The 14,290-nt window shown below is 34.8% G+C and overlaps 1 protein-coding gene and 1 long non-coding RNA gene across 2 annotated transcripts in view; both read left to right on the forward strand.

The window, feature by feature from the left end:
- LOC149895407 (uncharacterized) overlaps positions 1-14,290 on the forward strand; it is a 270,965-nt gene that overhangs the window by 246,149 nt on the left and 10,526 nt on the right. The gene's annotated exons all lie outside the window — the stretch shown is intronic.
- Positions 106-12,284, forward strand: RpL4 (ribosomal protein L4). Its single transcript, XM_090118844.1, has 10 exons — positions 106-227; positions 3,219-3,399; positions 4,578-4,659; positions 5,769-5,932; positions 6,354-6,478; positions 7,235-7,333; positions 8,446-8,581; positions 10,128-10,263; positions 10,940-11,099; positions 12,088-12,284. Exons 1-10 carry the CDS (start codon positions 225-227, stop codon positions 12,259-12,261), a joined length of 1,260 nt encoding a protein of 419 aa, XP_089974970.1. The 5' UTR covers positions 106-224; the 3' UTR covers positions 12,262-12,284.

Genomic DNA, 14,290 nt, shown 5'->3' on the forward strand with positions numbered 1-14,290 from the left:
CTTTTCTGTATTTATTAAATTTTTACATAACATTTCTTGAACTTTTATAAAAATTCTCACAGGAAGTTGGTCATTTGTATTAAAGAATAATATATGGCAATCATTGTCTTAAACTGTCAGACCTATTGACTCTTCCGGTCTTTTTATTTCTCCGTGGCATGGCGGATGGTCTTTACCGCCGCCTATAGTGTTTTTTGGAGAAATAGCTTCGCTAAAATAGCGAAATGGTAAGTCATTAGTCAAGTAATAATTAATGTGTTTGATTTACCTGTATCATCAATTTGTGATCGAAATTATTAAGTGATTAGTGTTTTCAAAATGTTAAAATATAGCAGTGTGCCATCCACGTGTTTGATGTCTTTTTCTCGAATTTCCGTACCTCTGCGTTCAATAAGTAAGTCGATCGAAACGCACGGGTTTCATAAATATATTTTATTTGTTTATTTTGTGTTTCGTTACAAAATGCATTGCATTTTAGTGCGTCTGAAACAATTGTTGTGGTTATAATAATCGGTACAATACCTAGACAATGATCACAACATAATTTTACGATACCAAACTCACTTTTAATATTAGACTAATCATTATTTATTACCAATAATTTATTTCTAGAGTTCAATTGGTAATTCTAATTGAATTATTTAATATCCGCTCCACGATTTTGAGGTTAGGTTTATGACTTCTAAAAACATTGTGCAAAGCTTTCACCTGTTTCCAGCGTAGGTTAACAGGTGATAGAATACCTAAATCAATATATATATGTCAATATCCTGGTACCTGCATAATTTTCGGCTAAAATGTACCTTAAGGGCCATCGAGTTGGGCAACCAAAATTTTTTTGGAGAAAGGTCTATGCCTAAGTAACTGACCCGTAAAATCTTAACCGGCGGAGATTTATAGTTTTTTAGAAATTAATTATCAAAGTTTCATAATTTTTCATACAATTTCGAGCAACCATCTTGACATTTGTTTTTTTTGTTGCGTTTCGTTTTTGCAAGTACAATTCTTGTAAAATGTAATTTTTTTCAATGATGGAATATTATGTATTCAATATTAAGCTGCGAAAGTCCGAATCTAGCTAAAAAACGTTACGCTAAAATAAGCATTGCATTATCATAAGACTTGCCACAGAACCGAAGCTGTCAACCCCGAATTCCACGTGGTCTTGTCTGCCCTACCCCTAGAGTGTATGTAAAAAGCCGGAGGCGCGGAGGGAGAGCAGCCCTCGCCCGCCGTGACAAAGCTCGGGAGCCGTGCGGAGCGGAGCGGCTGAGGCTGGTCGCTGAAGGCGACCAACAAGCCGAAGCTGCGAAGCGGAGTACGGGCGACCGTGCTTTGTCACGCAAGGGCGGAAGGGCTGCACTTCCCGTAGCGCCGGAGCTAAGGCAGTGTCTGACACAATATAAAAATCGATTTCTGAAAAATCGATTTTTTTCAAATTTGGATTTGCAATGTAAATATAAATCCATTTTTATGTAGCCCAAGAATGGTACCATAATAAACAATCTCTGGGATCTCTTATCAGTAAAATCAGGAATTTTTTTAGTTCAGGGAATTCGATAATATTGTGAGTACATTCAGTTAATTCTAAATATTTTTTTTTACCATAAAAGAAAAAATCGAAAGTCGATTTGAGATCGAGCACACCAATTGGGTTAGCCCGCTTTGAGTAGCAGATCTGAATCGGAGCACCCTGACTTGAGTCAAATTAGGTCACTTTGAGTAGCAGATCTGAATCAGAGCACCCCAACTTGAGTCGATTTAGGTTACATTGAGTAGCATATCCGAATCAGAGCACCCCGACTTGAGTCGAGTTAGGTCACTTCGAGTAGCAGATCCGAATCGGAGCACCCCGATCCCACGTGGTCTTGTCTGTCACACAACTAGAGTGTTTTTGTAAAGCGAGGGGGCGACGAAGTGAGTCTTCTGGCGAAGCCCACTCGTTTCCCCCTCCTTAAAAAAGTTTACATTTTCTCCCGAAACTATTAAAAAAAATGTCAAAAATTACTGTATTTTATGTTGTATTCTTATCCCCCCTCCTTTTTCCAACCCTCCCTGCCAAATCTCCTCTCCATTACCCCCTTTTTCCTATTACATTTCGTAACATAACCTCAAAAATTGTTTTGCATTTTTCTCGAAAAGGGGGGGGGGGTTCCGCACCTCCCCCTTCACAGAGGGGGTTCCTCTCCCCCCCTCCTCACCTCCTCCCCCCCCTTTACCCCCCTCCCTCAACGGCCCTTAAAGTACATTTTTACCTAATTTTCGTATATATTCATCAAGTAAACACTGAGATAACAAATATTGCCAAAGTTTTGTAAATTAACATTATTGTACATTTCTAAAAAAGTTCGTGTTTCAATTTGATTTTAGTTATTTTATATTTTCGTTGAAAGAATTAATTAGTCCCCTATAACTCTTCCTAGCTGGATTTAATTGACTTCTAGGTACAATAGTGGGGAAATATTATCATTCCTTTAGGAAACATCATAATTCTGTGATTATGGTGTGTCGACATATGGAATACAGTTCTTATGTTTTTTATTTCAACATTGTTGTATAATCTAGGAAGAAAATTCAAGAGAAAACTATGTATTTATAATTATTTAGCAAATCTTATAACTATGTCATATAATGCTGTGTTTCAATATTTATTATTTTGTTGTAACACATGCAACCTTGAAATTTAATGAACATTTCTAGCTTTACAAAAGTAAATTCATTTTATCTCAAACTTGATATCTGACCTCATGCGTAGAGAGATCTATTTAACCCATTGACCACCGAGCGCCCCGATCGGGGCGTGACACAATAGATTATCTATTGTGTCTGTGATTCCGGGGACTGATGGATTAAATGTAATTATTGTAACCTACCTGTTGCAAATATAATATACCTGTTGTGCAAAAACAAAAAATTAGTAGATTTGGTCGAGTCATATTGAATTTTACGCTTAGCCAACACATATCAGGCTCCCAAGATAGTTAAAACTACTGATCAACAACTTATTTGAATAAATATCTCATCAAACCTATTTTTCTATTTAAACCACAATACCTATAGGCCACATATATATCTCACTTAATTTGCTAGGTATAGTATGTCTAAGAATGTGTCCATTAACACATATTGTTCATAGTAAAGTTCAAGTAATAATGCACTGCTCCCTTGCACATATATTTTTCATAATACAGCAATAATAACGCACAATTCCCTTACAGAGTCTATCAGTAGCCCGACCTCTTGTGTCGGTGTATTCAGAGAAGAGCGAAGTGGTGCCGAAAGCGTCCCTTCCTCTGCCGTTCGTGTTCAAGGCGCCCATCCGGCCTGACCTCGTCAACGATGTCCATGTGTCGATGTCGAAGAATGCCAGACAGCCGTACTGCGTTAGCAAGGAGGCTGGTGAGTGTGTTTGAATTTTTCTAGGTTTTCGAGGTCATAGATGTAATATTTGTAGAACCTATGTTTACCAAATATTAAACAGTTATGTTAAGTTTGATATTGGGCTAGATAGTTGAAAATAAACATATAATTTAAATACTTATTAAAAAATCTCAAAACTTGTAATAAATGAAATGATTAAAAAATAGTATGATTATTGTTTTGTAATTAATAGTAAATACCCTGAATTATGAGTCATGTTTAACCAAATCTTGGTTTTATCAATAGCATATTTATACTATATTTATAATACACAATTTTTTTTGTTAAATTTGCCTTACCTATATTTTTAATATACAGATAAGCAAAAGGATTGAAAAATAATATAAACAAACTAAATATGTAATTGTTTTTAATAGTAGCCACATGCTCTAGTTTTGTGCACTAAATGTCCACATTCATATGATTACAATATCATTGAGTGTTACTGCGGATTAGTGCGAAAGTGACGTATATGCTAGGCGTTCCATAGCCATTCTGTAATGGCGATGGGTGCATTGTGTATACTACAGTTGTATTTAATTCAAAAATTTGCTACACATTAAATATTGAATGTTTTAATTAATATTCAAAATACACTACATTCTACAAACACATTGAATTATAAAACTTGATTTTATTTTAGCTCCAGTTACAATACTGACATCTCAAAACAAGCTGTAATACTGACAATTCACAAATGTGTACTATTTGTTATTTCACACTTATTATGGTATTATTGAAGTGAAACTTCTTAAAAGCGCATTGACCCTAAAATTTCAAGGTCGCATCATGGCAATACCGTCACATCAAGGAGTAGGCTTTTGGTATTTTTGAATCTTGCCAATAAAGTTTCACTTCTAACAGGTGTGCTCGGAACACACGCTCTTTTTTTACACGCTTTATATTAGCTTCATCTGTATGTTTGTAACCGACTTCTTTGGGCGCGATTTTGACCCACTTTAAACGGCCAGATTTCGTTCAAACTTTGTAGGTTTATTTAGGACCAATGACAATACACTAATTTGATAAAATAAATAATAGTTAAAAAAAAATATAAAACACGCGTTTTATAGAAAACCGAACTGTGTTTTTTAGTTTTTTTAAACTATTATTATTCATATCATAATCTACAAGAAACAAACATTTTCTGTACACAGGTCACCAGACCAGTGCCGAGTCGTGGGGTACCGGTCGTGCGGTAGCCCGTATCCCCCGTGTGCGCGGTGGTGGTACCCACAGGTGAGGTTTAGTTGATAAACTAATGTTGTAAAAAATTTTTTGTGTGTCTGTCCATCTGTTAGTTATGAATGGCTTAACGGCAGCACATGTTGAAAATTCTATGTAGTATGTGAAATTTTGTGAATGTTACGTTTCGAAGGCTAGATTAAAGAAATGTTTTATATTTGGATGAAATTTTGAAATGGATATTGTTGAAGAATCGAGGTCATTGGCCATTTTTTTTTCATAAAGCAAACATTGGTTGATATATGGGGATGATACTTTTTTCTGTAGGTGAAAGCGTGGAACACTGCTAGTATTTCAATATAATATAGTTTTTAGGTATCTGTTAAACTATCTGCTTATATTAAAACAACTGAAAGATATACATGTATGTCTCTTACATTACTTCAAGAGGTTTATTGTGCGTTTTTAAATAAATAATTAGTAAAAACAGCTGTTTTTTAATAACCCTTTAGGCTCCTGAATTGGTAAAACTGTATTTCAGTAAATATTAAATGCAATTACCTATTCCCCTATAACTCTTCCTAGTTGGATATAATTGTCTTCTAGGTACAATAGTGGGGAAATATTATCATTCCTGTAGGAAACATCATAATTTTGTGATTATGGTGTGTCGACATATGGAATACAGTTTTATAATCATTAATATTTGTTTTTTTCTTGAGTAAAACGAAAAACTTGATGTTAACTTGCAGATAAATGTCTGTATTATTAGTTTAAAGTTAAAAGTAGTTTTCCCGGTAAAGAATTTTCGGAAATCTTTCAATGCACTTTCTTTGTTTTAAAGAATAAAGAAATGTTATTCAAATTTTTTTTATGAGTTGTTCTATCCTGCTTGCATTGTTATAAAATTCCACCGTATATATATTCCTTTTTACTGCGCTCTGTATACACAAAAAAAAGACGTGTGGCACTCGGGGAATGCCGCGGTAAAGCTATTGCATGCTATGCCTTCAAGCCACACCTCCGCGCCCGTCGGAGTGGGGAGCGTGAGGTTTTTCGTTACTAAATTTCTGGATTCGGTCCTCCCGCTCAAGGCCCGCGATAGAAGCTATGCAATAGCTTAATATTATTTCTCGTCTACAATATTCCTTCCCCCACCACAGATCGGGTCAAGGTGCGTTCGGAAACATGTGCCGCGGCGGTCGCATGTTCGCACCAACCAAGCCCTGGCGCCGTTGGCACAGACGCGTGAATCTGCGTCAGAGACGCGCAGCCGCAGCCGCTGCGGTGGCCGCCGCTGGTGTGCCCGCGCTCGTGCAGGCGAGAGGTGAGCGACATACATACACACGTGCATACAGATAGACAAACACACAGACGCGTGAACCTGCGTCATACGTCATGTGAAATTTTCATTTAACACCACATACATAAAGTCAGGTGCTATCTATTTTGAAAATACTAGAAATTATGAAGAATACCAATCTTTGCATTTGCATTATAATCATTATCTAAATTAAATAATTCTTGCTATTTATTAATTACTAGCCAGTAGTTCCCGAGATTAGCGCGTTCAAACAAACAAACATACTCTTCAGCTTTATAATATCAGTATAGATAATGCCATATTTATGAATTTCCATTTTCTACTCAAATGGATTGAAAAACAATATCCGTAATCGCTTGAAAAAAAAATACAACTAATTCTCATACAAATACAATAAAAAACACATTATTTACTTTTCCACCAGGCCACGTCATTGACAAGATTCCCGAGCTACCGTTGGTCGTAGCTGACAAGGTCCAAGAGATCAACAAGACCAAGGAGGCTGTTATCTTCCTCAGACGCGTGAAGGCGTGGTCCGATGTTCTCAAGGTGAGTTGGTGACGTTGTGAGTTAGTGAGGGAAAGTGTTAGTTGGTAAAGTGTGAGTTGGAGGGAAAGTGTGAGTTGGTGGGGAAAGTGTGAGTTGGTGGGGAAAGTGTGAGTTGGTGGGTAAACTGTGAGTTAGTTGACTAATTGTGAGTTAGTTGCCGACATGTGAGATAGTTTCGAATATGTGACTTAGTTGCCAATGTGCGAGTTGATCACATGTGAATTAGTTGCCAATAATTGAGTTGGTATCGTGTGTGTTAGTTGACAATACGCAAGTTGGTGACATGTGAGCTAGTTGTCTATGTGTGAGTTGGTTGCCAACATATGAGTTAGTTGCCAAACAGGTGATAGAATAAAAAGTCTCAATTCTATATCGCACAGCGGCTAAACTGTGCGTTATTCCATACGAGACGAGAGAAATTTCTAGAACAACAATCGTGTTGGTGCTCCAAATACGATATAGATCTTGGAAGACATTTTATTCTTTTATTTATTGTTATCTAAACATAATATAATAAAATGCTAGGGAAGTCAAAACTGTCCATTTAATATTGTTTTAAACGGATACTTGGGACGTGATCTGGTTTTGTTTACGAACTTATATGAATGAATTCGTCTTGAAGGACCACAAAATGTACGAGCATCGTACGTTTTTGATAACAAAACAAACAACTATTTAGCTTGATAGATTAGTATACAATGTGTAGAGATTTTGAATACAAAAGATAATTATTTATTATTATTTTTCACCAAAAAGGTATACAAGTCGCAACGCCTTCGCGCCGGCAAGGGTAAGATGCGCAACCGTCGTCGCATCCAACGCAAGGGACCCCTGATTGTTTACCACAAGGATCAGGTATGTTTGTTTGTTTATCGTGTTTAGGGTTCTGTACGGAAAGGTTAAAATAGGAAAATATTAATCCATACTAATATTATAAATGCGAAAGTAACTCTGTCTGTCTGTCTGTCTGTCTGTTACTCAATCACGCCTTAACTACTGAACCAATTTGCATGAAATTTGGTATGGAGATATTTTGATACCCGAGAAAGGACATAGGCTACCTTTTATTGCGAAATATGTACCACGGGCGAAGCCGGGGTGGACCTCTAGTATAGAATAATTGTGGTTTCATATTAATGAAATTGTTACTTGACAAAGTTTTGATTGTACACAAATAATGTAATCAACATGCCAAGTAAGTAGTCATGTATGTTTAGGTGAAATTAGATATTGGTATGTTTGCACCTCAATTTAATTAATAAAGGTTGTCGGGAAGAAATATCTTTAAAGTTATGTGTCTGCAAATTTTTCTGTTTATAACAAAGATAACAAAAATCGAGACATGTTTGCTGTGTTATTCTATAACTCTGGGTTTTCAACTGATGATTATTTTTTGTTTGATTGATTATTGCCACTTTGGAACTAAAAATTGTCCCTCCAGGAGACTGCCCTTTTTTGTAGAAAATATTTATATTTTAGCTAAAATTTAAAATAAATTACAACAGGGTCTCACCCGTGCGTTCCGCAACATCCCTGGTGTGGAAATGCTGAATGTGAACAAGCTTAATTATTTCTTATCAATTGTTTATATCTATTTCTATTCAATTATAATTTGCCTGTCGGTTTGATTGTTAAAAACTTACCAATATAACAAGATATCACTATGAATACTTGACGACGCGGTTGGCGCAGTGGTAAAGTAACTGCCTACTGCGCCGACGGTCCCGGGTTCGATCCCCGGCCAGGGCAAATATTTGTGTGATGAACTCAATTATTTGTTCTTGGGTCTGGGTGTTATTATCTATATATGTATTTATTAAATATTATATTTATCGTCGCCCACAACACAAGCCTTAATTGAGCTTACTGTGGGACTAGGTCGATTTGTGTAATAATGTCCTATAATATTTATTTATTATTTAATAATCGCAAAATTAAATGTTGTTCATTCGTTCATTAATGAACAGGGTCTGACCCGTGCATTCCGCAACATCCCCGGTGTGGAAATGCTGAATGTGAACAAGCTGAACCTTCTGAAGCTGGCTCCTGGTGGCCACGTGGGCAGATTCATCATTTGGACCAGATCCGCTTTTGAGAGGCTCGGTGAGTTATATAATTTGTAATATTATAAACTAGATAAAAAATGTAAAAAAAAAATATATGGAGAGATTCCTTTTACATAGCTGAAAACAGAATAAAAGTCATACACAAATACATATTATTACTAGCTGTCCCGGCAAACATTGTACTGCCACTCTTATAACTTAGGGTTATGAAAAATAGATGTTAGCCGATTCTCAGACCTACCCAATATGCACACAAAATTTCATGAGAATCGGTCCAGCTGTTTTGGAGGAGTATGGTAGGTAACTAACATTGTGACAGGGGAATTTTATATATCAGTACCACTGATTTTACACTCCATTTTTATGGTTACAGAATAAGGACTCCAATTGCATTCTTCTAACTAGTTTCAAAGATTAGGTCATTTCTTATTCGCGATAAAATTATATATTTAATTCATAATTCGAAATCCAAATTATGTAATTAATTATAATTTTCATGCATAGTATAAAATTATACAGATATAGTAATTTCTTTTCTTTTATCTTCTTTTGAAAAGTTAAACTAAACAAATGATATTTATAATTTGTATTTTTTCAATTACATAACAATATAAGATCTTTATTATTCACCATTATTTATTAGCGCCCCAAAAAGCCTTACCAGTCGCGTTGCATACGCTTCGGGTTACTATTTGCGGGGCAAATTGTATCGCCCTTAGGAAACATTGGTGTTATTACATGTGCGCCAGTGTGTCGACTTGTGGCGGACATTTTTATAGAAATATTATATTTATGCTATTTTTTTTTTTCCTTGTACATGCAGTTAAAAATAAACATTTTTTTTTTGGACAACTAAAACCTTGGGCTGTGAATACATATTTTAAACTTGAATTTAGAGAAAATTCGTAAAGCAGTTTCTGTTGAGGTGTCTAGTAAAAGATATAACGTAGGAACTTTCTCAATTGTGCAATCCTACTAATATTATAAATGCTAAAGTTTGTGAGGATGTGTGTGTGTGTTTATTTGTTACTCTTTCACGCAAATTCTACTGTACCGATTACAATGAAATTTAGCACACATATAGAGGGTAACTTGGATTAACACATAGGGTAGGTTTTATCCCGGAAATCCAACGGGAACGGGAACTATGCCGGTTTTCCTTTGAAAACGCGGGCGAAGCCGCGGGCGGAAATCTAGTATAAAATAAACTTTAATTCCTTGTTTAGATCAAAATAGAACCTCTTAAAATACTCAAGACTTACGCATAAAAATAATCAGCTAGAAAAACCAAATTTAATTGCACATTGCAAACATACATTTATTAAATACTAGCGGCCCGCCCCGGCTTCGCCCGTGGTACACATTTAGCAATAAAAGGTAGCCTATGTTCTTTTTCAGGGTGTAAAGATTGTCTGTGCCAAATTTCAAAATCGGTCCAGTAGTTTATGCGTGAAAACTATGCATACATACAAACCTTTCCTCTTTATAATATTAGTATAGATTTAGTTACACATTAATTTTACAAGTCCTAAATACAAAAATATTGAAATCTCAAAAAACGAATAATTGAATCCATCCCTTAGATGCCCTTTTCGGCTCATGGAAGACCCCGTCCAAACTGAAGAAGAACTTCAACCTGCCGCAGCCCAAGATGGCCAACACTGACTTGACCCGTTTGCTCAAATCTGACGAGATTAGGAAGGTGTTGAGAGCGCCCAAGTGAGTAAATTTTGTTGAATTTGTTGTTGTTATTGTTGTTGTTGCTAGTTACAACAATATAATTAGTAATAAAATGAAAATTTGAAATAATTTTAGTATTGTAAATATATCAGTTGTGTAGTTGATCAGGCGTCCGCCCCAGATTGGCGTGAAAAGATGCGGGTTCGAAGCCCGCCTCGTGATCGAATTTTTTCTATTTATAAATTTATAAAGCATTTGAATGCCATAAAACCGAAAACATTTCAGTTCTGTATTTGCTGATTTTTTAATGATTAATATTTTTTTATGAATTTTACAATTTGGAATCAGGTTTAATTACTTTCAAAATCAATAATTCAAATTATACTGATATATTATAGGTCGGTATTTAACTTTTTAACTTCTGTCTAATACTTAATTTTCTGTAACAAATATTTAAAAGTACTATAGAATAGAAATCCATAAATTAAACGGGATTCGAATCAACATTTTTTGCTTTTTATTTTTAGCAACATCAAATACTTATTGTTAACGATTCATACTCTTTAAAAAATGATGATATTCTCTTATCAGAGCATTGGGTTATGACAAACCATGATTACCAAATCACGTTGACACTTTTCTGACAACCTAACACCACTACACCCACCTTCCAACCAAAAAACCCAACTAATTATGTATTTATTTTTATACTTAGCAAACGAGTGATCCGTGCAGCGAGGAAACTCAACCCGTTAACGAACACAAGGGCCATGTTGAGACTTAACCCTTACGCGGCTGTTCTCAAGAGGAAAGCGATATTGGACCAACAGAGACGGCAGAACTTGAAGGCACTGGCGTTGGCTGAGAAGCGTGGTGTAAGTGTTTATTGTAGACTAGCTTTCCGCTTCGCTCGCGCAATCAAAGAATAAATAAAATAAATATTCAGGACTATTTTCACACATGGCACGATCTGATCCCATACTAAGTTTTCGCTTGTGTTATGGAAACCAGATGGCTGATAAACATACATATATAATTTTAAATAAATACTTATATAGAAAATTAACACCCAGACAGAGCAAACATCTATGTTCATCACACAAATATTTGCTCCGGGTGGGAATCAAACCCACAACCTCTGACTTGGAAGCTACCAACCAAGCCAACCGGTCAGTCGAAAGAAAAACCCGCATAGTTCGCGTTCACGTGGAATTTCCGGGATAAAACCTATCCTATGTGTTAATCCAAGTTACCCCCTATATATGTGCTAAATTTCATTGTAATTGATTCAGTAGTATTTGCGTGAAAGAGAAACATACTTCTAAATATTTAAAAATTTTATTTTATTATGTTCATATTTTTTTGGTCAATTATATAATTTGAAACTAACTGCGCGCTCGTGCTCCGCTCGTTAGTATTTATTGTGGAATTAATACAGCAAAATAAAAAAATATGTGCGTGTACTAGTGTACACACGTAAGAAGTGAAACTTCTTTATGACCTTATTTTTCAAAAAATAATTTACTATGTGCAACTTTACAGAAATACGTCGAATCACGCGTGGTAGGGACAAGAAAAAGATGGCGCGTAACGGAAGAATGTCACGCGTAACGAAAAAATGTTACACTAAATTTTTTTCCAACCCCGATAAAGAAGTTTCACTTCAATTATATTTAATCACATTAATTTAATTATCTAGGTACATACGATTTATCTACAGCATTAAATGATGATATTCTCTTATCAGAGCATTGGGTTATGATAAACAATGATTACCCATCACGTTGACACTTTCTGAATACCTAAAAAATAAATTATCAAAAACCATACAAAAAACACCTTTTTAACTAATAAAATTTTCAGATTAAACTGCCCGAAGACGATCCCGCAGTGAAAGCTGAAAAGTTGAGGGAAAAGCGAAGGAAAGCTATCAAATTGGCGGCGGCTAAGAAGCCCAAGAAGCCAGCAGCGAAGAAAACAGCACCACCACCCCCTAAGAAGAAGGCTGAAAAGAAAGCAGCCCCCGCTAAAAAGTGAAGATAATAAAGTTATCTATTGATTATTTGTGTTTTATTACAAACTAGCTTTCCACCCGCAGCTTCGCCCGCGCAGTCAAAGAATAACCCGCATAGTTCCCGTTCCCGTGGGATTTCCGGGGTAAAACCTATCCTATGTCCTTTCTCGGGTATCAAAATATATCTATACCAAATTTCATGCAAATTGGTTCAGTAGTTTAGGCGTGATTGAGTAACAGACAGACAGAGTTACTTTCGCATTGATAATATTCGTATGGATTGTGACATTAATTTTCAGTTGGTAAATCAACTAATGAAACGAAAGGATTACATAGTTCATTTGTCAAAAATAAGCATTGAACTTTTATCTCCTACAGAATGGATTACTATTCAATGGATAAATATCGACTTAAATATTGTTTAAAACAAGCATATACCTACATAAGATTAGTATTATACATAAGATTAGTAGGTATACATAAGATTCATGAAAAATTGGTTATTTATTTACATACCTACCTATTCTATAACAGTGTAACGAATTTCATATTATGTTAAGGTTGCAAAAACAGTTTCGAAATAGTGAATTTTGGAGTATTTTTTTTAATTTGGAACCTCTTTGTAAAGGGGGAGTAAAAAGCAACATCGTTCTAGCACAATTCTTACATAAATTGGATATTGAAACATAATCATATAAATTTATGACTTATTTATTCAACCTTATACTGTAATTTGAAAGGATCATTGATGGTTATGCTAACAAAAGCTTTATAAATACATACAAGAGGCCTCCTGTATAGGTTATTGTGGGTTATATAGTATGAATCACTAAATTCATAACTTGAGTTTCTACATAAGTAATTTAGGCTATTGGGCATATAGTACGCACCTAAAATATACTAGCTACCTACATTCTTAGTTTGTTATCATTATTTAAATTTCTTTAAGCTACACAATACTGGAGCTAATATTAATTAGGAGCTGAGACATGAACTGATACTGATACTACTGAAAATAATTACAGTAGGTAAGGGATGAATACCTATGATCAGAGATAAGTATTAGACAATTTTTATTAATTATTGAAAATATATTTATTCAATATCACAAGAAGCTATAGATATAGGATACTATATTACTTGCTCTGTGATCTAGAAACAGAACATATACACTAGGGGGAGGATCTAGGAGTGTTTAAAATGTAAATAATTCAATAATGGGATACATAATTGACATAAATGCTATTATCCTTGACATCTTGACACAAAAATGTTGTCAATTTTTGTCACAAAGTTTATGACAATGACAATAATTTTAGATTATAATCATTTAGATGCAGTACTGATAAAAGAAATATGCTTAACATTGCTTATGAAAACCATGCAACAAGAGGTTATTACAAAAATAGCTTTGCTGCACCGGAAGTAGCATAATATGTTCATGAAATGGAGGCGATCAATACGTAGCTGAATACTTGTCTATGGTAAATTAATATGGATAAAAAGTCTTAAAAATAATTGCTTCATGCATCTGGTTTGATTAAAGAGTGTTAAATTTAATTGCGTATATAATTATTTCCTCCATATTTTGTCTAAAACACGTGTTTTTATATTTTTTCTCAATTTTCTAATCTGGCAGTTTCGTTATATAACCTTCTTCGATTGGAGCGAAAAAGCTTTTGTTATTGTCTATGATTCATTTTTGATATAGCAACAATTATATTCGATTAATATTCGATTGTATGGAAATCGATTTATTAAAAACAATTCCGTTTTTATAGCGTACTTTTGCCCATAATGCCGGATAATCTAAATGGAAACTTTTCGGGAACTTTTTCTTGAAGGTGTTTCTACTACCTACTATTTCATACTGCAAATGAGTAAATTAAACTTTTTTCTGAGGGAACTTATGCTACTTGGCATACTACCTAGGGACTAGAAATAATATAATTATGTAGTAAGTAGTTGGTGATTAATTTGCTGATTATATAGTAAACTGTTCGCCGATAACAAACCATATTATGTTTTAACTTTAAGTTTGTAGAATAAGTT

The sequence above is a fragment of the Colias eurytheme genome, chromosome 31, assembly GCF_061535395.1.
Source record: "Colias eurytheme isolate Ceu_HAF_F1 chromosome 31, ilColEury1 Martin Lab GWU primary, whole genome shotgun sequence".
Lineage (NCBI taxonomy): Eukaryota > Metazoa > Arthropoda > Insecta > Lepidoptera > Pieridae > Colias > Colias eurytheme.